General features: G+C 66.2%; 3 protein-coding genes across 5 annotated transcripts; all 3 read left to right on the top strand.

Annotated features, from left to right (window-relative positions):
- The first annotated feature begins 444 nt into the window (after positions 1–444).
- On the top strand, positions 445–8,398 carry PAFAH1B2 (platelet activating factor acetylhydrolase 1b catalytic subunit 2). Of its 3 annotated transcripts, none has more exons than XM_075723274.1 (6): positions 445–477; positions 1,441–1,528; positions 2,256–2,345; positions 3,202–3,318; positions 4,210–4,332; positions 4,969–8,398. In XM_075723274.1, the coding sequence occupies exons 1-6, from the start codon at positions 449–451 to the stop codon at positions 5,245–5,247; spliced, it is 726 nt and encodes a 241-aa protein (XP_075579389.1). In that variant the 5' UTR covers positions 445–448; the 3' UTR covers positions 5,248–8,398. The 3 variants fall into 3 exon arrangements, with proteins under 3 accessions (XP_075579389.1, XP_075579391.1, XP_075579390.1); XM_075723276.1 differs by lacking the exon at positions 445–477 and adding an exon at positions 722–756; XM_075723275.1 differs by lacking the exons at positions 445–477; positions 2,256–2,345 and having other exon boundaries at positions 1,013–1,528.
- A 3,054-nt stretch (positions 8,399–11,452) lies between these two features.
- Positions 11,453–17,891, top strand: SIDT2 (SID1 transmembrane family member 2). Its single transcript, XM_075723156.1, has 28 exons — positions 11,453–11,659; positions 11,845–11,966; positions 12,082–12,243; positions 12,331–12,376; positions 12,484–12,585; positions 12,664–12,747; positions 12,952–13,063; positions 13,192–13,257; positions 13,369–13,462; positions 13,647–13,702; positions 13,986–13,997; positions 14,107–14,178; positions 14,257–14,331; positions 14,600–14,662; positions 15,093–15,214; positions 15,300–15,373; positions 15,469–15,535; positions 15,674–15,747; positions 15,879–16,002; positions 16,096–16,213; positions 16,290–16,426; positions 16,504–16,612; positions 16,702–16,778; positions 16,912–16,958; positions 17,218–17,323; positions 17,439–17,549; positions 17,631–17,744; positions 17,829–17,891. Exons 1-28 carry the CDS (start codon positions 11,453–11,455, stop codon positions 17,889–17,891), a joined length of 2,616 nt encoding a protein of 871 aa, XP_075579271.1.
- Positions 17,892–21,275: 3,384 nt separating this feature from the next.
- TAGLN (transgelin) lies at positions 21,276–22,314 on the top strand. Its single transcript, XM_075723311.1, is given in 5 exon segments — positions 21,276–21,455; positions 21,580–21,645; positions 21,647–21,758; positions 21,854–21,956; positions 22,173–22,314. Coding segments are annotated over 5 exon segments (603 nt in total).
- The last annotated feature ends 1,059 nt before the right edge of the window (positions 22,315–23,373 follow it).

Genomic DNA, 23,373 nt, shown 5'->3' with positions numbered 1-23,373 from the left:
CCGCCCCGCATTGGGCGGCGGGGCCGGGGAGGGCGCCCCCGCGTGGAGGGCGGGAGGAGGAAGCCGCCGCTCTTACCTCCCCCCGTCCCGGGCGCGATGGCGTCACACACCGCGCCCCTGACGGCTTTCGGGGCGTCACCGGCCATCGCGGACACCCACCCCCCACCCACCCCACCGCGCCTTACCTCGCCTGGCCGACGGGGACAATGACGCCGCGGACGTCACGGCCGGGAGAGTGACGTCACGGCGAGGCCGCCGCCGCCGGGCGCCGCCTAGGGGCCGGCCCGCTGGCAGGGCGGGGCGGGACTTCCGGCGGCGAGGCCGGAAGCGGCGCGGCCGGGGCGAGCGGTGGTTGGCGGAGGGCGGGCGGCGGAAGCGGAAGCGGCGAGCGGCGCAGGCGCGGTGGCGGCCCGGGCCGAGGGGAGGGAGGCGCCCGCCCGAGAGCGCCATGGAGTCGCGGGGGGAGCCGCAGCCGCCGTGAGTGCGCGGGGACGGGGACCGGGACGGCCCCGCCGCCCTCCTCCGCCGGCGGAGCGGGGAGGCCCGGGCCGCGGCCCCGCCGCCGGGCTCCTGGGAGGGGTGGGCCTGGCCCCGCGGGAGGGCCCCTCCGCCCCATCGCCGCGGCGCCTCTGGCAGCGGGGAGGCGCCGGCCTCGCCGTAACGGAGGAAGAGGAGGAGCTGCCCTGTGGGGTGGGGGCGATGGCCGGACGCCGCCCTTATAAACCCGGCCCCGCGGCGATTGCTGACCGGGCGCAGGTGTGCAGCCGGCTGGGCCCGCCGCTCCCCCCCCCCCCCCGTTTTCCAACCCGGCCCCGGGGGAGGAGGAGCCCGGCTGCAGCCGCCGCCTTCGCCCCGGCCCCATTCCCGCGGCTGCCGCTTGCTGCGGGCAGGCACCGGCTTCGGGAGGAAGGGCTGGGCCTTGCTCCTGCTCGGGGCGGCAGCGGGAAGCGTTACCCACCGGCCCCTGCCCTCCCCGGGTTAGATCCTTGGGGATCGAGACTGCTGCGATCCCCCAAAGCCGGCTAATCCACCCGAACCACCAGGCTCCGCTGTCGTAAGCTGGATATCTTGATACTAATAGGGGCTAATCCTCAGGCTGCCAGCTTTTATTATTGCTGCATTATCAAAGCCTTGCGTAGCCGAGGTTTGCTCCTGCAGAACGTCCTCTGAAACCAGCTTTTCTTTGGTTTCTTTAATAACCTTGTATTCACGGGCCCAAATGTTCGGTAGACTGCTTCGGGAGGGCTGTCCGCAGAGCCGATCTGGTGGTCGTGCGTATGTCACGGTCAGCCAGACATCCGCGCGTGTAGGAATAGGCGTGAATTGTCCGTTGTGAATGTCAGGAAGCGCGGCGGTTTCTTGCCAGCCAGCCTTTGTCCCCAGTGCGCGCACGCCGCAACAGCCGCTGAAAGTAGCTTCTCTAAAATGTTCTCTCCTCAGGAACAGAATGAGCCAGGGAGACTCAAATCCGGCCGCGGTCCCACATGCCGCTGAAGATATTCAGGGAGATGACAGGTGGATGTCGCAGGTAAGGCTGGGAGGGATGGTGCTCTGGCAAGATGGGATCCTCATTCCTAGGAGGGCTCTTGGGCCAGCACTCCACGGGTCGCAGTTCCCATTCCCGGGTTTGTAACAGCCCCGCTGCCCCGAGGCTGGCAGGCCATCGGCATGGGTCCAGCTGGTAGCGATGAAGCAAGGCCAAAAGCAGTGTCGCTGTGTGACCCGGGCAGAGGCTGCACTGTGAAACCCATTCAGAAAATACTCTGGTCAGCCCGCTGGCTGGGAGAAATCGCTCGGCCCTTTGTTAAACAGAGTGCAAAGCGGCGATTCCTAGCATGCGTCTTTGCGAGGGAGCGACAGAGCTGAAAATAGCAGAGGCGACGTGTCGGGACTGCCCGTCCCTCGCTGCGGTGCTTCCTCCTGGGCAGGGAGGAGTAGCCGGAGGCTGCTCGCTGCAGTGACTAACCATTCATTTCTCCGTTCTGTAATCGTTGAGTATAATGGGCGTCTGACAGGCTCACTGCTTCCATGCGTGTAGATCCCGCTCTTACCGGAACAACAGTTGTTCCTGGGGCCTGGGTGGTCAGGAGGAGCGACCCGTGGCTCCTGGGTTACCGCAGAGAAGGGTGTTGGAGGGAATAGCGCAGTTCGGCAGCAGGGGGGACTGTCTGGGCAGCCATCCCTTTCTGTCCCGCAGCAGAGATACCCATGAGGAACTATGGGTTGGAGCTCACCTTGCTGCTTTCTTTTAACAGCACAATAGGTTTGTCTTGGACTGCAAAGACAAGGAGCCCGACGTGCTCTTCGTGGGCGACTCCATGGTGCAGTTGCTACAGCAGTATGAGGTATTGTTCAAGAAAGGAGGACGGTGGGGTTGTAGGAATTAGAGTGCTTGTGTCTCTAATCCAGCAACCGGTGATCAATACTGCCAATTGCTGCTGTTCCATTCCGATTTTGCTGCCTTCCCTTCAGGTTTATTCTGCCCCGCTGCCTTAACCTCCCGGCACTTGCACAAAGTCCCACCCCTTTATCTCTGTAAGCTATTTGCAGTCTTGCTCTGAAGTCACTACCGACTGCCCCTGTTGTGACACACGTGCACAACCCCTCGCTGGTTCCTTGAGTCTCAGATTCCACGCTCCCGAGGGCACGCCGCCGAAATCTCTGCAGGTGTATCTTGGGCGGCCAGAGCACGTTTAGCCCTCGGGGTGCTGTAGGCATCGCCATGCTGGTTTTCCTCTCAAACTCTGCTGGGGCACAGAATGGTTCTGCTGCTCTGCCCTGGTGGCAGCTGAGCAGCTTTGTTCTGCAAGAGCTGCTTCCCTTTTTTCTGCTTTTGTTACCTGGTGACGAAAAGGATTCCTTCAGGTCGTAGATATCCTTCCTCAGAAGCCCTGTACTTAGGGAAGGTAGGGACGCGGGGGTCTGCAACAGAGCCAGCATGCTCTGTGTCCTGATAGCTGCTGGAGGGCACTTCCCCCTCCTCTGTGCCGGGACGGAGCGCTTGAACATCAGGAGCTCCATCTCTGCTGGACCTCCGAGTAAAGCCTCGTCTGGTCTTTAAATGCCCTTTACAGGAGCGAGCTCTTGGAGAAGGTCTCACAGCTACTCTCGGTGTCCTTGAAGACATCACCTGCCTGTGTAGTATCTTTCTTTCACGGTCAGGACGCTGCACTGAAAAAGCAAATTGATTTCTCATTGCAGATATGGCGAGAGCTCTTCTCACCGCTTCACGCGTTGAATTTTGGGATCGGTGGAGACACCACGGGACACGTCCTATGGAGACTGAAGAACGGTGAACTGGAGAACATTAAGCCGAAGGTACAAGCCGAAAGCCACACCAGGCAGCCCTGTGCTGACTTAGACGAGACTTCGGTGCTTGAGTGGTGCAGAGCTGAGCGAGCTGTTACTCTTAACAGAACTCGTTGGTTGTTTGAGCAACCGTTGGCACTGAGCGCGCATCCGGTATTGACACGTGTTTGGCTAAACCAGAAGCGTTTGGGACCAGAGCTGTACGTCTCGTACACGGGGTTTACGCTGCTGAGTGTGCAAATGGGAAGGTGTCATCAATAAATAGAGGCCACCTTCTAGTCCTAGCAAAAAAACGCTGACCAGGCCTACGGCTTACTATAGCTAGCTGTAGTTTGGAGTTGCCGTGCGTCTATCAGGCCCGGCATGCGTCCTCGGCCTCCAGAAAAGGATGGTGAAGCATTCAGTAAAGAGTTAGCAAAGACGTTCAGGATGTGTGGTGCAGATCAGCTCCCCAGTCTCGTGTCCGAGCCTGCTGTTTAGCAGTTTACAGCCTTTTAAAATAAAAGGCAGAGCCGTACGGTTGTCCCTGCCCCTAAGAAGCTTACGCCGTACTGTGTGAAGACACGTTACTACTCTTTCTGACTGGTGTAGGCTCCCACAAGTGTGTTGGCCAGGAAGCTCTGAAATGGGGGGGGCTCAGACGTCTCGTGGGCTGTCCAGCAAAGCTGCAGTAGTACCAGTTCCTCATCCACACTGAGGGCCAGCGCAGAAGCCCATAAGGTGCTGTTCAGAAATTGGCATAACCGACAGCTGAAGGCCTCTTGCAGTTTGGGGTTAGCCTTAAGCCCGACTCTTGACGTAGCTGGCTGGTTGCAGGTGACGTTTGCGCAGGGTTTGTAGGGTCGGCAAGCCTACTGTAACTCGTCCTGAAAAAGTTGCAAATGTCTTTTCTCCTTGTAGGTCATTGTTGTTTGGGTTGGAACAAATAATCACGAAAACACGGCAGAAGAAGTAGCAGGTGGAATCGAGGCTATCGTGCGCCTGATAAACACCCAGCAGCCACAGGCCAAAGTTATTGTACTGGTACGTCTCTGGGAGCGCCGTGAAAACAAACCGCTCTGCGGAAGGCCCGTGTTCTCTGTACCGTGCCTCTGCGATACGGGGAGTTACTGATCGCTACCGGGGAGGGCAGCCGCTTTATCTATCTTCCGCTTTGTGCCTGCCTCCCCTTCTTCACTTGGCTTTGCAGGAGTCGTCCTTTCAGCCCCTCCAGAGATGGCTGTAATCGTTCCCGTTAGCGGTATCGCTGTCCCACTTAGAAATGTTCTTGTTGAAGTCCTGTGAGGGGGGAGAAAAAGGTGATCAGAGCTCGCACTGGAAATCCTGGTTGGCTTCCTTGTCCGGGCAGGTTAGCCGGTGCCTCTCCTGCATTCGGTACCCCGTTGAAAGCTCACACAGAGAGCACAGAGATGTATGAAGGGAGGGGAAAATAAAAAAAAAAAGGCAAGCAGGTGCTGTGCCAGTGGCGCTGGTAGCTCATCTGGCTCCTTCAGTTGTGTTTCAAATTAGGTCTGGACGGAGTAAGTCTGGTTCAAGGGATGAGTTCCTCTTGTCACAGATGTCTTAAATCTTGAAAGGCAGCCTGAACTGGAAGGGAGGGCAGGCGTTGCTGTGCCATTAAAGTCATACGAAGCTCTTTTTGCCTCTTACTTGTGCCAGGGCCTGCTACCTCGTGGAGAGAAGCCAAACCCGCTGCGGCAGAAGAACGCCAAGGTGAATCATCTGCTAAAAGCCTCACTCCCCAAGCTGCCCAACGTCCAGCTTCTGGATGTGGACGTCGGCTTCGTGCACTCAGATGGCACCATCTCGTACCACGACATGTTTGATTTCCTGCACCTGACGGGAGGGGGCTACGCAAAGATCTGCAAACCCCTCCACGAACTGATCATGCAGCTGCTGGAGGAGACCCCCGAGGAGAAACGAGCTGCCCTGGCCTGAGCAGCCGACGTCAGCGGAAACAGCATCATCCAGCCCATCAGATCAGTTCTGTCACTGGCACTACAGAATCCTTCTTTCTTAAAGCACTTTCCATTGTAGAATGTTGCCGGATGTTCGTACCTAGTGTTTTGAGGGGGAAGGCTAATGTTTAGCTGGCCTTGTACGTATACGGGCCGGCTCGGTTGGTTTTATTGCAGGAGGAAATTAGCTGAAGAAGAGTTTTACTTTTAAACCATTCCTCATTTAAACCGAGAACAGGGCTGTCACTCTGTGCCCCTCTCATGTCTTGTTGCTCTGTGGTTGTCCTAGAACCCCTGTAGCCTATCTCTGACAGCCCGCGCGCAGCTCCTGGCTCCCCGTTCCTGGCTGTAGGGATCGTGCTCTGTGTGTTAGCCTGTGAACAAGAATCACATTCCACTTGCAAAACCCAGAACAGATGCATTTTTCCAAACTCGGTCCCACCTTTTAAAGTTTTGTTGGGCTGTTTGGGTTTTTTTCTCTTTCCCCTGGGTGGGGGGGGTCCAAGTGGCACGTGTTGCTTTCTCACTCCTCCTTTCTGAAGCAGCGTGCAACTGGAATTCAGAAATGTAAAGAAAGGAACGGTTAACCGAACTCGTGTAACACTCCCAGGGGCTTGCACTTGTGCTTATTTCACCATGCCTACTAGCCAGGGCACCTTTCCTCCTGCCTAGCTTTCCCTAGGGGCAGTCCCATTCCGGTGCTGCTGGCTGGCCTGCGCTCCGCTCCTCTCTGTGCCTGGTGTCGCTGGCTTTTAACAGTTGCGCAGTTTAGGATTTTAATTGTCCAGTCAGCACCGCACAGGGCTGTCGCTTCCTCGCTACTCTAGAACCGACCTCTCGTTCCTCCGAGGTGCCTGTGCCGCGGGGCTCTCTGCAGTGCTGTTCCTTGTTTGTTTTTTTTTAAGTACAACTGTTACATCCTTTTTTTTTTTCTAAAGGAAACCCTTACGAATAGCCCCCGCCTGCAGGGCCTAAACCAGTCCGGAGCTTTACAGATTCCAAGGTGTACATTTCTTTATCGCTTCTGTTTTACTCATATAAACATTTTATTGGAGCAACTATGGCCTCTCACAGTAAAAAGTGAGGGCAAGGCGTAGCTTTTCCTGCCCCAGATGCTGCTCCTCGCCTCTAGCCAAGGGAGCCCTCCTGCAGGGGCTGCAACTCGGTGGGATTTTGGTTTGCTTCTTTCGTTACGAGGGCTGGTTGTAGTCTGCTAACGATCGCATGAAAACGGCCTCTCGTTTGAAAGTGAAAGGTTCTCTTTTTCAGAAAGAAACTGGTTTGGAGCCGAAAGGCAGAGCCCTAGACGAATAGGTAACTATACTTGCAAATAAACCAATTTTAAACAAGGTCCGTTCCTCCTCGGCTTACCTGCCGGAGTTGGAGCTTGGCGGTGCCGTGCCGACCTCGCCGCGCTACGGTAGCGGGCCGAGAGCCGCCGGCGCGGGTCTCTGCGCTGCCTCTGGCGCAAGCGGGATCCGCGGTCGCACACACTCCTCTTGGCAGGTAAACCGCGGAAGAACGGAGAGCTTTTTAGCAGGCGCTTCATGCCGTGTTCCCAATGAGGGGCGTTCAGGTGTCCAGGTTGCTTGCTGTGCCCTGCTGCAACGAAGTACGTAGGTACTGTATATATAGTCTTGTCTGCCCTTTTTTATAATAAAGGGTGCTGGTGTTTAATGCCGTCTATAACGTAGCATTAAGGAATACTTTAACGTCCCCGCTACTTTCCCCCCTTCCTGTAGAGTTGATCATAGCAGGATTTCTGCCTGGATTGCATGCGTAGTGTGTGTTTTGTTTCCAGTATATGTGATCTACACACAGATGAAGGACAGATGAAGCGTTCCATGTGCCAGGATGGGAAGTAGGAAGTTTCGGAGTGCCGCGGTAGAGGAGGGGTTATGGTCTTACCCCCGCGACCCAGGCTAGGGACGCGCTGCTCCCCGAGGCTTGCTCGGCCTCTGCGCTCCGGAGCTCCGCTGCCTCACGGGATGGGCTTTCAGGGAACGTTGCTCACGCTTCCCATCAGATGCTCGCTGCAGAAGCTGGGGCAAGGGAGAGTGGAAAATCACCTGTTAAAAATAGGCTGCAGTGGAGCGTTCCTTGGGAAGGGACTTCTCCCACCCCCCCGCACCCCTCAGAGAGACGGGATAAAGCACGCTCTGCTCCCTGTGAGCTTTTCGGGTTTCTAGGCTTGCGTGGAAAGGCAGCCTGCTAGCGTAATCTATGCACCCCTGCTCCCCTCCCCGCTGTCGCTGCATGTGGTTGAGGAGATGCTCACCAGGAGCGCCTGCTCCCCATTAAAAAGCCCCAACTCCTCGCCTCAGCACCCCCGCGAGTCAGCCCCTCTCGGGTGGGTGTCGAGCAGACTGAGAGCTTTGGCAGGCTCCTGAGCCCTCCGCAACGCAACCGCGGGCAGCTCTGCTGCCTCTGCTTACGCTTGGCTCGCTAAGCTGCCACTCTCCGCGCTTGCTTCGGTGCTCACCACCCTCCTCCTCTGCTCCCGCAGCCACCTCCGACACCGCTGGCACTGCGTAAAGCGAGCACGGCTTCCTCTCCGCTCAGACGTTAGCTCTGCTTGTCGCTGCCCAGAAAGAAACTGTCCCGCTCGCAGCCGCGACGTTTTGTAGGAGGGCGAGGAGGTGTTCTCCCTCCTCGCTGACCTAGTGCTAAAAACCGAGCCCCTCGTCGCAAGACGTGTCGAAGAGCTTCGGTTCCAGCTCTGGGCGACCCATGTCCCTGGGGCTCGGGGCTGGGGTCCCCCTGCCCGGCCAGCGGGAACCATCGTTGAGGGCTGGCTGGGAAGGAACCGGTCCCTACACGACCCGGTTGCGTTTGACAGCTCTGTGCCCGAGCCTGCTATCTCGTTTGTGTCAGCGTTGCCAGTTTCATCTTTACTGCAGCAGAGGGAAAAAAAACCCACAAGAAAAGATGTGAAAGGACAGAAAGAGTCTCGCGTGTGAAACGCCGCAGCCTGCCCCTGCGCTGCCCGCCCCGAACCTTCCCTGGGAGAGAAAAAAAAAATAATAATAATAATGTGATTCTGCTTTGGCAAGAATGCATCGGCTGGTAGAACTCACTCTGTTAGCGCATATTTCGATATAAATGTCAATGTTTCACCCCACCGTGTCGCAGCGTGTGTGTGTGCGTGCGCGCCTGGGCGCCCGCGTCGTTCCTCCCCTCCCTGTGTCACTCACTCGCTCTGTTTCGGTTTTTGCGGGGGCCCGGGGAGCAGCGTTCCCTCCCAGGGGTCTTGGGAGTCGCGCTCAGCTGGAGCCTCGCTCCTCATTTAATCTCTCTCCCCCCGCTCTGCTGGGGGGCTTTTTTGGGTTGTTTTTTCCCCTCCTCGCACCATGCAGAGCGCAGGCCCTGCGCCCGAAGCAGTAAGCAAGGTTCCGCAGGTGAAGGTAACTGGGATTCCCGCTCTCGGCCCGATGTCACCTTGCGTTTGATTACTCAGCCATTTCTTTTTAATAGCCCCGAAACGACCAGGGAATGCACGCCGCCACGCAACCCAGCTTACAGTCATCCCGGCGGAGGCAACGCGTGAGTTGGAACAGCAGTCGGTTTGCGTTCTGCTTCTAGCTCCTGCACGGCATCCGTCTGTCCCCGAGCGAGTCGTGCCGTCAGCGTCGCCACCCGTAACCTGGAAACAACGCGCAGACTGTCTGAAAAGTGCTTTGGGATCCTCGGTGAGAGGACCGGTTAGAAATAAAGTGCACAATAGCAGCAGAGCTCTTGTCTCTTTACGTTTGTCCCGCAGAGAATAGAGGGAAGCTGGCGGCCGAGGTCTTGGATGTCAGTTCAAGCCTAGAAAAGGGCTTTCCAGGAGGTTACGTGGGGCTGAGCTGTTTCAGCGGGGGATTTAAACCCCCAAAAACCCAACCAGAGACACATAAAATGGGATCTAATGGCCACAAAGCCCTCAGACAGAGGACTGTAAGCGGGAAGCTCGTCGGCAGCTGGGATGGGGCGGGCGTTGGAGGGAGACGCGCGCTAAAATGCCACGGGCCGCCGCTCCCCCTTCCCCAAAGGACAGGGACATGGAAAAACTTCAACTTCCTTTGAATTACTTCAGGCTCGGGTGCTGCGAGCGGGAGGACGCGGGAGCCCCTGCGCAGAAATCCGGCGAGGAGCGCGGGAAGGGGCGAGGCGCCTGTGCGGTGGCGGTGCCGTACCGCACCTGGCAGGGAGTTTTTCTCCTTCTCTCCAGGATTCCCTCCTGCCGCCAGCCGGGGCTGGTTAGGGCTCCTGCGTCGCGCACCCCGCGATTACCGCAGCGGCTCGTCTGTCCGGACCGGGCGGCCGCACTGACGCCTCCGAGCCTGGTTTTGGGAGCGGGGGGGGTTGGCAGCGTCCCTGCTGCGCCCGTCGGGGCTGGATTGGGTCGCTGCGGGTGGCAGGCGGTCGCTGCCACGTGTCGCAGCGTGACAGCCCCGCGTGCGAGGCCGCCGCCGCAGCGAAGGCCGCCCGGCGCTGCCGGCTGCAGGGGCGGGCACGGGGCTGGGGCTGGGGCTGGGGAGGCCTCCCTCGCTCCCGGCCCCCTCCCCAGGCTGGGCTCAGCGAGCGGGAGGGGTCCTTGTCCCATCGGAGGGGCTGACCCCCGTGGGGTCCCATATGGAGCAGGGGCTCCCCTATGGAGCAGAGGCTTCCCCTATGGGGTCCCATATGGGGCTGGGGCTCCCCTATGGAGCAGGGGCTTCCCCTATGGGGTCCCATATGGAGCAAGGGCTCCTCTATGGGATGGGGCTTCCCCTATGGGGTCCTATGCAGGGCAGGGGCTACCCTATGGAGCAGGAGCTTCCTCTGTGGGGTCCCATATGGAGCAGGGGCTCCCCTATGGAGCAGAGGCTTCCCCTATGGGGTCCTATATGGGGCCGGGACTCCCCTATGGAGCAGGGGCTCCCCTATGGAGCAGGGGATTCCCCTACAGGGTCCTATATGGGGCAGGGGCTCCCCTACAGGACAGGGCTTCCCCTATGGGGTCCCATATGGGGCTGGGGCTCCCCTATGGAGCAGGGGCTTCCTCTGTGGGGTCCCATATGGAGCAAGGGCTCCTCTATGGGATGGGGCTTCCTGTATGGGGTCCCATATGGGGCTGAGGCTCCCCTATAGAGCAGGGGCTTCCCCTGTGGGGTCCCATATGGAGCAAGGGCTCCTCTATGGGATGGGGCTTCCCGTATGGGGTCCCATATGGGGCTGGGGCTCCCCTATGGAGCCGGGGCTCCCCTGTAGGACAGGGCTTCCCCTATGAGGAAGTAGCCCTATACGAGTCCTATATGAGCCCTATATGAGCCCTATATGAGGCAGGGGCTCCCCTGGGGGACAGGGCTTCCCATATGGAGCAGAGGCTTCCCTATGGGGTCCCATATGGAGCAAGGGCTCCTCTATGGGATGGGGCTTCCCATATGGGGTCCTATATGGGGCTGATGCTCCCCTATAGAGCAGGGGCTTCCTCTGTGGGGTCCCCTATGCAGCAGGGGCTCCCCTATGGGGTCCCATATGGAGCAAGGGCTCCTCTATGGGATGGGGCTTCCCCTATGGGGTCCCATATGGGGCCAGGGCTCCCCTACGGAGCAGGGGCTTCCCCTATGGGGTCCTATACAGGGCAGGGGCTCCCCTACGGGGCCCTCTATGGGGCAGGGGTGCCCCACGGCGACGGGGGTGCCCGGGGGGCCGAGGGGTCCGGTCCCCCCGGGGCAGGGGACGCCGGCACCGCCCGCCGCCGCCGCGTCACTTCCCCGGCCTGGCCCTTTAACGTGTGACGGGGCGTGACGTCACCGCCGGCCCCTGTTTACAGCTGCGGACCGGGGAGATAGAAAGTACCGGCACCGGGCACCGGGCACCGGCAGCGGCACCGGGCAGCAGCAGCGGTACCGGTACCGGCAGCGGCAGCAGCGCCGGGATCCGGCACCGGCGGCGGAACCGGGCAGCGGCACCGCCCCGGGCTCGCCCCGCAGCGCCCGCCCGCAGCGGTACCGGGGTCAGCGCCGGCCCGGGGACCCGCAGCGGCAGCGGCACCGGCACCGGCAGCGGCACCGGCAGCGGCAGCGGCGGGGCTCGCCATGGGGCAGGGTGCCCGGGCGCGCCCCGGCTGACCGGCCCGCCCCGGCCCGTCCCGTCCCGTCCCGCCCGGCGGACCTTGGCCGGGGAGCGGAGCGAGCAGCGCGGCCGGGGATGCTGGCGGGATGCCGGGCGCCGGGGTGGCCCGGTGGCTGCTGGCCCGGTGGCTGCTGGCCTGGGCGCTGCTGGCCCTGCCGCCCGCCCTGCCCCAGCCCCGCAGCCCGCGGCGGGTGGCGGAGAAGGAGGCCCGCTTCAACACCACCTACGCCGACTGGGTGGACGCCGACCTGCTCAACATCTACGCCTTCAACCACAGCGTCCGCAGGAACTGGGTGAGCCGCTCCCCGCCCCGGCCGCCCCTTCCCCGCCGTCCCCCCGGGGGCTTCGGGGCGCGCGGCGGGGACGGCGGCCGCCCCCGCGGCGCGCGGGCACGCTCCGCCACGCCGGCCGAGCAAAGTCCGGCCGCCGGGGCCGAGGCCGCGTGGCCAACGCCTCGCCTCCCCCGCTGTCCCCGCAGACGGAGGGCGTGCGGGTCTCGGTGAACGTCCTCTCCGACCACAGGGACTTGCCCGTCCTCTTCGTGGTGAGGCAGAAGGAGGCGGTGGTCTCCTTCCAGGTGCCGCTCATCCTCCGGGGCCTGTGAGTACCGGGCGCGGCGGGCGATGCCGCGCTGCCCGGCCGAGGCTCGGGGGCGGGCGGGGGTCCCGGGGGGCAGCGGGCGCAGCACAGCTCGGCGGGCGCTCTGCCGGCGCAGGTACCAGCGGAAGTACGCGTACCAGGAGGTGAGCCGCACGCTCTGCCAGCCCCAGACCAAGGCGGAGGTGGAGACCCAGCACTTCTACGTGGACGTCTCCACGCTGTCCCTCAACACCTCCTACCAGCTGCGGGTCACCCACGTGGAGAACTTCGTGCTGCGGTGAGGGCGGCCCCGCGCCCCGGCCCGCTGCCCGCCGGGGCTGTGGCTCCGCTCGCTAGCCGTCATCCTTTCCCGTGCTCTCTGCAGGACGAACGAACGGTTCAGCTTCAATGCCACGGCAGCCCAGCCGCAGGTGAGGAGGGGGCCGGCGCGGCGCGGCAGAGGGTCCGCAGCCGAGGCCAGCGCAGGGAGGAGGGCGCGGCCGCCGTGGCGGTGACGGGCCCTTTCCCCCCGCCCCAGTATTTCAAGTACGAGTTCCCCGAGGGAGTGGATTCGGTGATCGTGAAAGTGACCTCGGCCATGGCCTTCCCCTGCTCCGTCATCTCCATCCAGGACATCCTGGTAGGTTTGGGCGGTGGGGCCGCCCGTCCGGGTGACCCGTGACGCCCGGCGGGGCTGACGGCCCCTCCGCCCCCGCAGTGCCCTGTCTACGACTTGGACAACAACGTGGCCTTCATCGGGATGTACCAGACCATGACGAAGAAGGCGGCCATCACGGTGCAGGTGGGCATGGGGCCGTGCCGCGGGGCCGTGCCGCTCCGGGTCCCTGCCTGGTGTGGGCGGGCAGCACCAGTTAGCGGAGCTCGCGGATGTTATTGCTGCGGGGTGGCCCTGAGCCCCCCACCGAGCCCCAGCTGCGTGGGGCGGCACGGCAGCCCCCCAGCTTGGCTCCGCTGACCCCATCTCTCTCCGGGCCGGCCGCCGCAGAAGAAGGATTTCCCCAGCAACAGCTTCTACGTGGTGGTGGTGGTGAAGACGGAGGACGAGGTGTGCGGGGGGCCTCTGCCCTACTACCCCCTCTCCAAAGATGCCTCAGCAGGTACGCCGGGGGGGCCGGGGGAAGCGCCCGCCCGCCAGCGCGTCCCTGCCGCCGTGGGCTGCGTGCTGGGGACATGGCGAGGACCGCACGGGCAGAGGGCTGAGCCCCCAGCGCCTGCCTCCTCCCAGATGAACCCGTGGATCAGCACAACCGGCAGAAGATGCTGGAGGTGACGGTGTCGCCCACCATAACCTGTAAGCCCGGGAGGGGCCGCTCGGGGCTGGGGGCTGCGGGGCTCCGCCGGGGGTCCCGGGCAGGACCCTGGGCTGCCGCTCCCCCTGAGGGCTTGTCCCGGCTCTGTGCAGCGGAGGCCTACGTGAGCAGCGTGCTCTTCTGCCTGGGCATCTTCCTCTCCTTCTACGTCCTCACGCTGCTCATCGCCTGCTGGGAGAGCTGCCGGTGAGTTCCCGGGCGTCGCTGCCCCGGCCGCCCTGTCCCCTCCGGGTGCCAAGCCCGCGGGTGCTGTCCCGTCCCGTCCCGTCCCCGGTGCGCGGTCCCGGCGCGGTGGGGGCCCTCGGGCGCGCGGTGACCCCGTGTCCCTGGCTGCCGGCATGGCACTGCTGACGGCCCCTTCCCTCGGCAGGCGGCAGAAGAGGAAGGGGCTCCTGGCAGCCATGGACTCGCCCAGCCTGGACACGGGTGAGGGGCTGCAGGCAGCAGCGGGCGTGGGGGGGTCTGCCCGGGGGATTCCCACTGATTTTGCCCACTCGAGCCTGCGGGAAAGCCCTCGGTTCTGCAGGCGTTCCCCACTGTCCCCCCGAGCCCTGCTTGTCCCCCGGCTCCCTGGGGACAAATCCTGGTCTCAGGGGGACGGGGGCGTCCTGCGGCTCCCCTTCACCTCTGGGGCTGGCCGGGCTGCGCTGGGGCTTGGGCGCTCACCAAGTCTGTTTCTTTCCTTCCACGGCTTCCCGGCGACTCCCAGCATCTCTACTGGGTAGGTGCCAGCGTCTGCTCTGTCCTTGGCTGCGAGCTCGCTCCCGTGCCAGGGCCGGGGGTGCCACGGGAGGCTGCCAGCGGCTGACGGGGACCCTCCTGTCTTGCAGGGCACGCCCGCAGCATCCCCGACTCCTTCCTGGGCCATGCCCCCTACGACAGCTACGGTTACGGCTCCTTCGGTGAGTGCCGCGCACCGTCCCTCGCCTCCCCGCCTGCCCGCGGGCGGCCGTGCCCACCCGGTCTGGCCGTCCTTGCAGGGAACGGCTCCTCCAGCAGCGCCGAGGGCGTCGCAGACAGCATGGGCCCGGCAGAAATCCCCTATGGCTACGCCGGTAAGTCCCGGGGCGGTGGCTGGCACGGCCGCAGCCCCGCAGAGCCGGCGTGCCCGGGCAGCGCCGGGCTGCCCTGAGGGTGCTGCACTGCCGGCAGCGTCCCGGCTCTGCCCCTCTGTGTCTCCCAGGAAGGGTCGCTGGGCTGCCAGCCCCTCCGTGCAAGCCTGCAGCGGGGTCTCCATCGGCGCCGGTGGGGCGAACACGCACCGGGGAACCCCCCGGGGCTCGGTCCCGCTCCTGCTCCAATAACTCTCGCTTTCCTTTGAAGGGCAGGAGCAGTTCAAGCGGCGCACGCCCTCCGCCCTGACGAGGCCGCTGAGCATTGCCATGGGTAGATGCTGGTACCGGGCAGGGACGGGCCAATCAAGCCAAAATCCGCCCTGCCCCAAGCTTGCACCGAGGGCACGGAGCACCTCTGCTCCTTCCCGCCCTCGCTCACAGCAAGGGCAGCCGGCCAGCAGCCCCCACCGCGGGCAGGGCAGGGCCCGAGGGGCTGCGGGGCAGGGGGGGGACGTTGCCCTCCTGGCCCCGAGCTGTCACCAGCCCGGCGAGGCACGGGGCGATGCTCGCCCCTGCCAGCCCGGCGCCTGTCCCCAGGGCAGGGGCAGCGCACGGGGCCACGCGGAGCCGGAGCCCGTCCCCGGCGCGAGTCGGCGCGGAGGCAGCCGAGCGGTTAATTGGGGGTGATTGGGGTCCTGCGGGGGGGACGCCGAGGCGGGCTGGGCTGAGGGGCTGCGCTGACGGCCCCTGCTCGGCCGCAGGGGAGCGGTCGCTGGAGAACGTGGCGGGCCGGCCGCGCCTGGACTCGCTCAGCTCCGTGGAGGAGGATGACTACGACACGCTGGCCGACATCGACTACGACAAGAACGTCATCCGCACCAAGGTGCGTCCCGCCCCGCGCCCTCCGCCCCGCCGCCGGCGGCTCCCCCCCGGCCGGGGCGAGCCCCTCCACCTGCCTCTCCTTCCAGCAATACCTCTGCGTGGCCGACCTGGCCCGCAAGGACAAGCGGGTGCTGCGAAAGAAGTACCAGATCTACTTCTGGTGAGCGGGGGGCAGCGGGGATGGGGGGCACGGGGCAGCGTCCTGAGCCGGGGCGGGCAGCGGGGACCCCCTGACACCCCCTCCGCCTCTCCCAGGAACATCGCCACCATCGCCGTCTTCTACGCCCTCCCCGTCGTCCAGCTCGTCATCACCTACCAGACAGTAAGCGGGGCGGCGGCGGCAGCAAACGGGGCTCCCGGGAGCTCGGCGGGCTGCGGCCCCGCACCGCGCTCGCCGGCCGCGCTGGGGCCGTCGCCCGCGTCCGGCCGCCGCCTGCTCTCACTGTGCCCGCGCACGCAGGTGGTGAACGTCACCGGCAACCAGGACATCTGCTACTACAACTTTCTGTGCGCCCACCCGCTGGGGAACCTCAGGTGGGTTCGGGGGAGCCGGTGGGCGGCCGGGGGTCCCCCGCACCTGGGGCAGGGCTGCGGCGGGGTCCCGGTGCCCCGGGGGGCGGGGAGAGGGGTCCGCAGCACCCACGACTGGACCGCCGCCCCCGCAGTGCCTTCAACAACATCCTCAGCAACCTGGGCTACGTCCTGCTGGGCCTGCTCTTCCTGCTCATCATCCTGCAGCGGGAGATCAACTACAACCGGGCGCTCATGCGCAACGACGCCCACGCCCTGGTAAGGGGCGGGCGGCCGCCGGGCTCCGCGCCCGGGGGGGGGGCTGCGCTGCCCGGGACCCCCGCTTCCCCTCCCTCCCCTCCCGCCCCCCAGGAGTGCGGCATCCCCAAGCACTTCGGGCTCTTCTACGCCATGGGCACCGCCCTCATGATGGAGGGGCTGCTCAGCGCCTGCTACCACGTCTGCCCCAACTACACCAACTTCCAGTTCGGTGAGTGCCCCCCGTCCCCCCCCCGCCGCCCGCGCCGGGGCCGCCCGCGCCCCGCTCACCGCTGCGCGCCCCGCAGACACCTCCTTCATGTACATGATCGCGGGGCTCTGCATGCTGAAGCTCTACCAGAAACGCCACCCGGACATCAATGCCAGCGCCTACAGCGCCTACGCCTGCCTGGCCCTCGTCATCTTCTTCTCCGTCGTCGGCGTGGTGAGTACGGTGGGTGCCGGTGGCGGGGGGCGGGCGGCTGGTCACCCCCGCTGCCCGCCGCCCCGCTCGCCCCGCAGGTCTTCGGCAAGGGGAACACGGCCTTCTGGATCGTCTTCTCCGTCATCCACATCGTGGCCACCCTGCTGCTGAGCACCCAGCTCTACTACATGGGGCGCTGGAAGCTGGGTGAGGCGGGGGCAGCGGCGCGAGCGGGGCGCGTGGGGGGCAGCGCGGCGGCCCCCCCCGGCACGACCTCTCCTCTCCTCTCCCTGCAGACACGGGCATCCTGCGCAGGATCCTGCACGTGCTGTACACGGACTGCGTCCGCCAGTGCAGCGGGCCCATGTACGTGGTGAGTGCTGGCACTGCGGCTCGCGGCACCGGGGTCCCCGGCTCTGCGGAGACAGCCCCCGCTCCCCCCGGCAGCCCTCCCTGCCTGAAGCGGGCGCCTGCCTGCCCCTCACGGCCCCCCTCGCCCTTTGCAGGATCGAATGGTGCTCCTGGTCATGGGAAACATCATCAACTGGTCGCTGTAAGTGCGGAGCCGGGCGCAGGCCAGACCCCGGTGCTCCCCGTCCCCCGCTGCGGTCCCCGCCGCTGGGGCTGGGGGCTGCCAGCTCGTGACGGCTGTGAGCCCGGCACGGCAGGTCCCCGCCGCAGCGGCCCCGGTGTCCCCATGCGCTGCCCGACCTCCCGGGGGCTGCCGGCGTGCCTGGGGGAAATTGGGGTGCAGCGGGCGGGGGGGGCACCCCGGGCTGCGCTGACCCCGCTGCCTGCCCCTGCCTCCCCAGCGCTGCCTACGGCCTCATTGTCCGCCCCAACGACTTCGCTTCCTACCTGCTGGCCATCGGCATCTGCAACCTCCTCCTCTACTTCGCCTTCTACATCATCATGAAGGTGCGAGCCGAGCCCCCCGGCCCAGCGGTGCGGGCGCTGCGTGCCCGGCGGGGAGGGCAGGGACGGGCAGCCCCGCCAGCGCCTGCCCGCGCGCTGACCTTGGCCTCCACCGCAGCTCCGCAGCGGCGAGCGCATCAAGCTCATCCCCTTGCTCTGCATCATCGGCACCTCCGTGGTCTGGGGCTTCGCCCTCTTCTTCTTCTTCCAGGGGCTCAGCACCTGGCAGGTGAGCGGGAGGGCGGCGCGGTGGGCGCGCAGATGGGGTGGCTGCCGGCGGCGCGGTGACGGCTGGCCCTGTCCCCAACAGAAAACGCCGGCCGAGTCCCGGGAGCACAACCGCGACTGCATCCTGCTCGACTTCTTTGACGACCACGACATCTGGCACTTCCTCTCCTCCATCGCCATGTTCGGCTCCTTCCTGGTAGGTGCCGGCTGCCACCGGCGCGGCTGCCGGCTGCCCCCGGCCGCCCCGGCTCACCGCAGCCCCGCTCCCCTTGCTCCGCAGGTGCTGCTGACGCTGGACGATGACCTGGACTGCGTCCAGCGGGACAAGATCTACGTTTTCTAGGGGCCTGCAGCTGCCCGCTGCCCTGGGACCGTGCCAAACGCCCGGCTGCAGCCCCCGGGAGGGGGCACCCACTGGGGCGATGCGTGCCCCTGGGGAGGGATGCCCGTGCTGCGGGTCCCGCCAGCCACTCCGTCCCCCTCCCCGTGCAGCCCGGGGGTCCCGGTGCACGTCCTCCCCGCCGGCTGGGTCCCTCCCTGGTGCTGCATGCCCGTTCCCGGGCTCGTCGTAGCCAAAAACGGGGCTGGGGGGCCGCCGGGGCACCTGTCCTCGGTGGCAAGTGACACTGGAAAAGGTGCTGCTGCCGCTCCGTGTCCAATCGCCCGCGGTGCAGGGGGTCGGGGCGAGTGCCGTGCCAGCAGCCCCGTGGCCCCTGAGCACGCGGGTTGGGGTCTCTCTTCAGTGCCTGAGTCGTATGGGTGGGAGGTGGGGGTGCGCACGTCCGGCGCAGCGGCGGCGATGGCGTCTCCTCCGGCGTCCCAGGAGGGCGGCGGGCATTCATGCCCCCCGTCGCCGCTCCCCACCAAGGCTGTCGCCTGCTCTCCGTGCGTGTGTCTGCTGGGAAGGGACTCGCATTAAAGTGTCTGCACTTTGCCCGCGCCTGCCGCCTGCTGCCTGGGCAGCGGGAGCTCGGAGGGCACCGGGGGTCCCCGAGGGTCCCCAGGGGCAGCGGGGGCGGCAGGCTCTGCCCTGCCGGGGTGTGGAGCTGTGGGGTGCAGGGGGCTGGCAGCCCCAGGGGGGTCAGGGGTGCCCGGGGAGGTCCCACTTTGCAGGCAGCGAGGCTGCGGGCAGGCTGGGGCTCCCCTTGGCACCCCATTGCGGGTGCTGCACGCCTGGCTGTGCCCTGGCCCAGCCGAGCGGGCTGGTGGCCGGCCGGGGCAGGGTGAGTGCCGGGGCTGGCTCCGGGGTGCCCGGGCGCAATGCCCGCAGCCTCGCTGCTCTGCCCCGCTGTCGTGGTTTAGCCCCAGCCAGCAACTAAGCCAAAACCGGGACACCCGGCCAACCCCGAGCGGGGTGGGCGGTGGGTGCTGCCCAGGCTGCCGTGCCCCCGCCGGGAGCCCCGCTCGGCCGCCCCAGCTCCCCGGCAGTGAGCGCACAGGGAAACCAGCCATGAAGTCAGGGCAGAAACCCTCGGCGGCTCCTGCGCCCGGCCGAGCGCCTGGCTATAAAAGGACTTACTCCATCAGCCCCCGGCCCGCTTCCTCCCTGCCCCCAAACCCGCTGGGGAGGAGGCACGCGGGGAATGCTCGGCCACGGGCCTTAGTCGCTGATTTTCGGAGTCTTTCCCCAAATATGGTGCCTGGGCCAGAGTCATGGTGCGCCGCGGGGCTGGCGCGCCCCGGGAGGGAGGGCTGGGGGGGGCCTGGCCCCCCGGCCGCGCTGACATCACTGTCCCAGCGCCAGCCTTTTAGCACAGCGTCGGCCTCCTAACTGTGCAGTGTGCTGGCTCCCGCGCAGAGCATCGCCCCTCGCCTCCGTGAGCAGCTGCTTGTGAGTCCTGCCGGGGGGGGGGGGGGGCAGCGGGGAGGGTGCCTGGGGTGGGGACACCAGCCCCTGGCACCGGGGTGCTGCTCCCCGGGATGGGGACCCTGCGCCTGGGATGGCAATGCCGCTCCCGGGACTGCGATCCTGCTCCCGGCATGGGGATTCTACTCCTCCAAGTGGGATGCTGCTCCCCGGGGTTGGGATGCTGCTCCCTGGGATGGGGATGCTGCTCCCCAGGGGGGGATGCTGCTCCCTGCGGTTGGGATGCTGCTCCCCAGGGTTGGGATGCTGCTCCCTGGGATGGGGATGCTGCTCCCCAGGGGGGGATGCTGCTCCCCAGGGTTGGGATGCTGCTCCCTGGGATGGGGATGCTGCTCCCCAGGGTTGGGATGCTGCTCCCCGGGATGGGGATGCGGGTCCCCAGGGTTGGGATGCTGCTCCCTGGGGTTGGGATGCTGCTCCCTGGAGTTGGGATGCTGCTCCTTGGATCCCCACGCTGCTCCCCGGATGAGGGTCGGGCTCCCCAGGAGGGGAAGCTGCTGCTCGGGCGGGGGACGTGGCTCCCTGGGCTGGGGACGCTGCCCGGGGCTCTGTGCTGCTCCTGCTCCTCAGCACGGCATTGCCGTCAGCGCTGCGGGGCTGCGGGCTGGCCGGGCTCAGCCCCACAGCGGCCGGAGGGGCTGTTTGGGGCTCAGCACGGGGCTCAGGGCGACTCCAGCCCCCGCTGGCCCGGTTCTGCCCCGTGCCTCGGTGGGGATGGGTGATGGGCACGGCGCTGGCGGGTCTGGGGGCCAGCGGGCAGTGCCGCGTGGCCGTGGGAGCCGTGGCCGGCAAGGCTGGGCTCTGCCCGCGATCCCCCCGGGGCGCGGGGCATGGAGCGGAGCTGGCTGTAGCATTGCTGGCCGTGCCCGGCGGTGCGTGGGATCCAGCCTGCGAGGCTCGACGGGCACCACGGCATTGCTGGCAGCAAGCGCGGTCAGCGTCCTCCGCTGCGCCGAGCTGTGCCAGGGCTCAGAGCCCGTCCTGCAGCGGCCGGGGCGCATCTGCCCGGTGGCCGGGGCGAGCCAGCCCGGGGCAGGGCGTGGGCGCGGGGACCGAGCCCGCGGCTCCTCAATGGCGCAGCCCCGGCGCTCGGTGGCTTAATGCCAAGCAGGGCGCTGCGCGGGGAGGAGCGAGGCCAGCTCCGCCGAGGGCTTGGCTACGGCTCCCAGCGCCTCTCCCCCCCGGCATCCCCCCCAGCACCCTCCGGCCCTGCCCGCAGCCCGCTACCTGCCATCTCTGCCCGCAGCACGCCCTTACAAGGGCACGGGCATGGCTCCCACCGCGCTCCCGCCTCGCCTGCGCTCCTCCCCGGCACCAGGACCTGCCGCGCCGAGGCCACCCCACAGCACCGCGGCCACCCCGCCGTGCCACGGCCGCCATGCCGTGCCGCAGCCACCCAGCCCCGCCGCGGTCACCCTGCCACCCGGACCCCTCTGCTCTGCAGCCCCCGTGGGGAGAGCACGGTGGCCCCGGCCCGAGGGCACGGCCACGCCGGGGATGTTCATGCCAACGCAGAGCCGGCGTGCAGCCGAGCGGGCGCAGGACGGGGACGAGGCCGCTCTCCTGCGCAGCCTGAGCCGGGGAGCAGGGATGAAGCACCTCTGCCGGGATGGGAACCATCTGCCCAGGCAGGCTGCGGCGGTCAGGGCTGCGCACTCACCTCCGAACGTGCCCGGACAGAGCTGAAGGGCCGTTGCGCGGCAAGGGAAGAGCTGGGAGGAGGGCGCGTCACCACAGCAGCAGGGTGGGAGGCGGATGCTGCAGGGTGCTGGGGTGGCCGCGGGGTCCTCGGGCAGGGGAAAGCATCTCCGTGGCCTGACGGTCCCCGTCCCGCTGCCAGGTCTCCCACCCGCCGCAGACATGGCAAACAAGGGCCCGGCGTACGGCATGAGCAGGGACGTGCAGTCCAAGATCGAGAAGAAGTACGACGATGAGCTGGAGGACCGGCTGGTGGAGTGGATCGTGGCGCAGTGCGGGGCTGCGGTGGGTCGCCCCGAGCGGGGCCGCCTGGGCTTCCAGGTCTGGCTGAAGAACGGCATCGTAAGTTGGCAGGGCTGGGCGCCCACTGTGCCCGCAGCCCCAGGGCCGGGTGGGCGGCCGGCGCAGCGCTCCACAGCCAGCGTTGCGTGCATCGCGGCGAGCCCAGCCTCTCCTCTGCCGGCAGGTCCTCAGCCGGCTGGTGAACAGCCTCTACCCCGACGGCTCCAAGCCCGTCAAGATCCCCGACACCCCCCCCCACCATGGTGTTCAAGCAGATGGAGCAGATCGCCCAGTTCCTCAAGGCGGCCGAGGACTACGGCGTGGTCAAGACGGACGTCTTCCAGACCGTCGACCTCTTTGAAGGTGCGGGAGGGCGGGCGGGGGGGCAACGGGGCTCGGGGTGGGGGGCCAGGGCTGCCACGCCGCACCCGTCCTCACGCCCCTCCGTCCCTCGGCAGCCAAGGACATGGCGGCGGTGCAGAGGACGCTGATGGCCCTGGGGAGCCTGGCGGTCACCAAGAACGACGGGAACTACCACGGGGACCCCAACTGGTTCATGAAGTAAGTGGGGGAGCGCGGCCCCGGGTGCGGGGACCCCCCCGCCCCGCAGCCGCCCGGAGCGCACGGCCGCGGGACGCCGAGCTTTCGGCTGGGAAGCGCCAGTGGCTGGGGGACCCCCTGGGGAATGGGGGCCGCCGGGTGCCCCGGGGACGGGGCCCAGGGTCCGGGCGCCCGGGGGGACGCGGGTGCCGCATGGCCTCTCCCTCCGCCCCGCAGGAAAGCGCAGGAGCACAAGCGGGAGTTCACCGAGAGCCAGCTGAAGGAGGGCAAGAACGTCATCGGGCTACAGATGGGGAGCAACAAGGGAGCGTCACAGGCGGGGATGAGCTACGGCCGGCCCCGGCAGATCATCAGCTAGGCAGCCCCCCTCGCCGCCCCCCGCCCTCCCGCCGCCGGGAGAGCAGCCCCAGCCGGGACCTCCGTCTCCGCTCCCCCCGGCCCTGCGCGCCGCAGCCGCCCCGGCGGCCGCCACCGCCCCCTCACCGATTGGTATTTATTGAAAAGAAAACGCCAAGCCAGCCCAAGCGACCCTTCAGCGCAACCAACGGCAGCACGCGCCCAGCCGCAGCCCCCCGCGCGCGGCCACGCACCCGGCCTCGGGGCCGCCCCGCCGTGCCCCGGGCAGCCTCTCCCCTCCGGCCTCGCACCTCCCCGCCGCACCCCTGCGAGCCCCGCCGCCAGCCGGTCCTGCCCCCGCCGCGCTCGCCAGCACCCCTGGGTGCCCCGCCGCCCTCGCCGGGACAGCGGGTGGGAAGGGCGCGCGCCCCGGCCCCCGGAGCCGCCCCGCCTGCCCGCAGCCCCGCGCCACCGCCGCGGAGATCCTTGCGAATGGGGAGAAAAAGAAAATTGGCCTTGGTTTTGTACTTTGTTTTTGTCAAAATTAAAAAGGTTATTCATCTAGCCTGGCCTGACGAGGTTTCCTCCCGCCCGCCCCGTCGCCCGGCCAGCGGTGCCGGGAAAGCCGAAGCCACGCTCCGTAAAAGCCGCTCCGGTCGCCTGGGCCGCGGCTGCTCCTTCTTCCAGCTCCGAACCTGGGAAAAGCAGAGCTGGGGATCGCTCTTTCCCTGCCCGGCTTGGCGAGCTCTGCCCTCTCCCGCCCGAGCCGCAGCTCCGACCTTCCTCCTTCCAACCGCTTTTCCCGCTTATCCCGGCTGCCAGGGAGCAGGGCACGGAGGGCTGCGAGCAGCCCCGGCCCAGCCTCCCCACGGGCCCGGGAGGCGCTGGCTGACTCATGAGCCCACAGCAAAAAAAGCGCTGGGAGGGCAGAGGAGTGATGGATGGGGGAGAAGAGGGTTTTTAAGACTTTATTTGGAAAGCTAGAGAAAAGGGCTTTGCTGATTAAAAAACAAACCCCAGCTTTAAAAAAATAAACCAACGAACCCAAAGGCGCATGAACAAGCCAACCCCGCTCGCGGAT

Source organism: Pelecanus crispus, chromosome 19 (assembly GCF_030463565.1).
Source record: "Pelecanus crispus isolate bPelCri1 chromosome 19, bPelCri1.pri, whole genome shotgun sequence".
In the NCBI taxonomy this organism is placed as follows: domain Eukaryota; kingdom Metazoa; phylum Chordata; class Aves; order Pelecaniformes; family Pelecanidae; genus Pelecanus; species Pelecanus crispus.
This window is presented reverse-complemented; position numbering and strand designations above follow the sequence as displayed.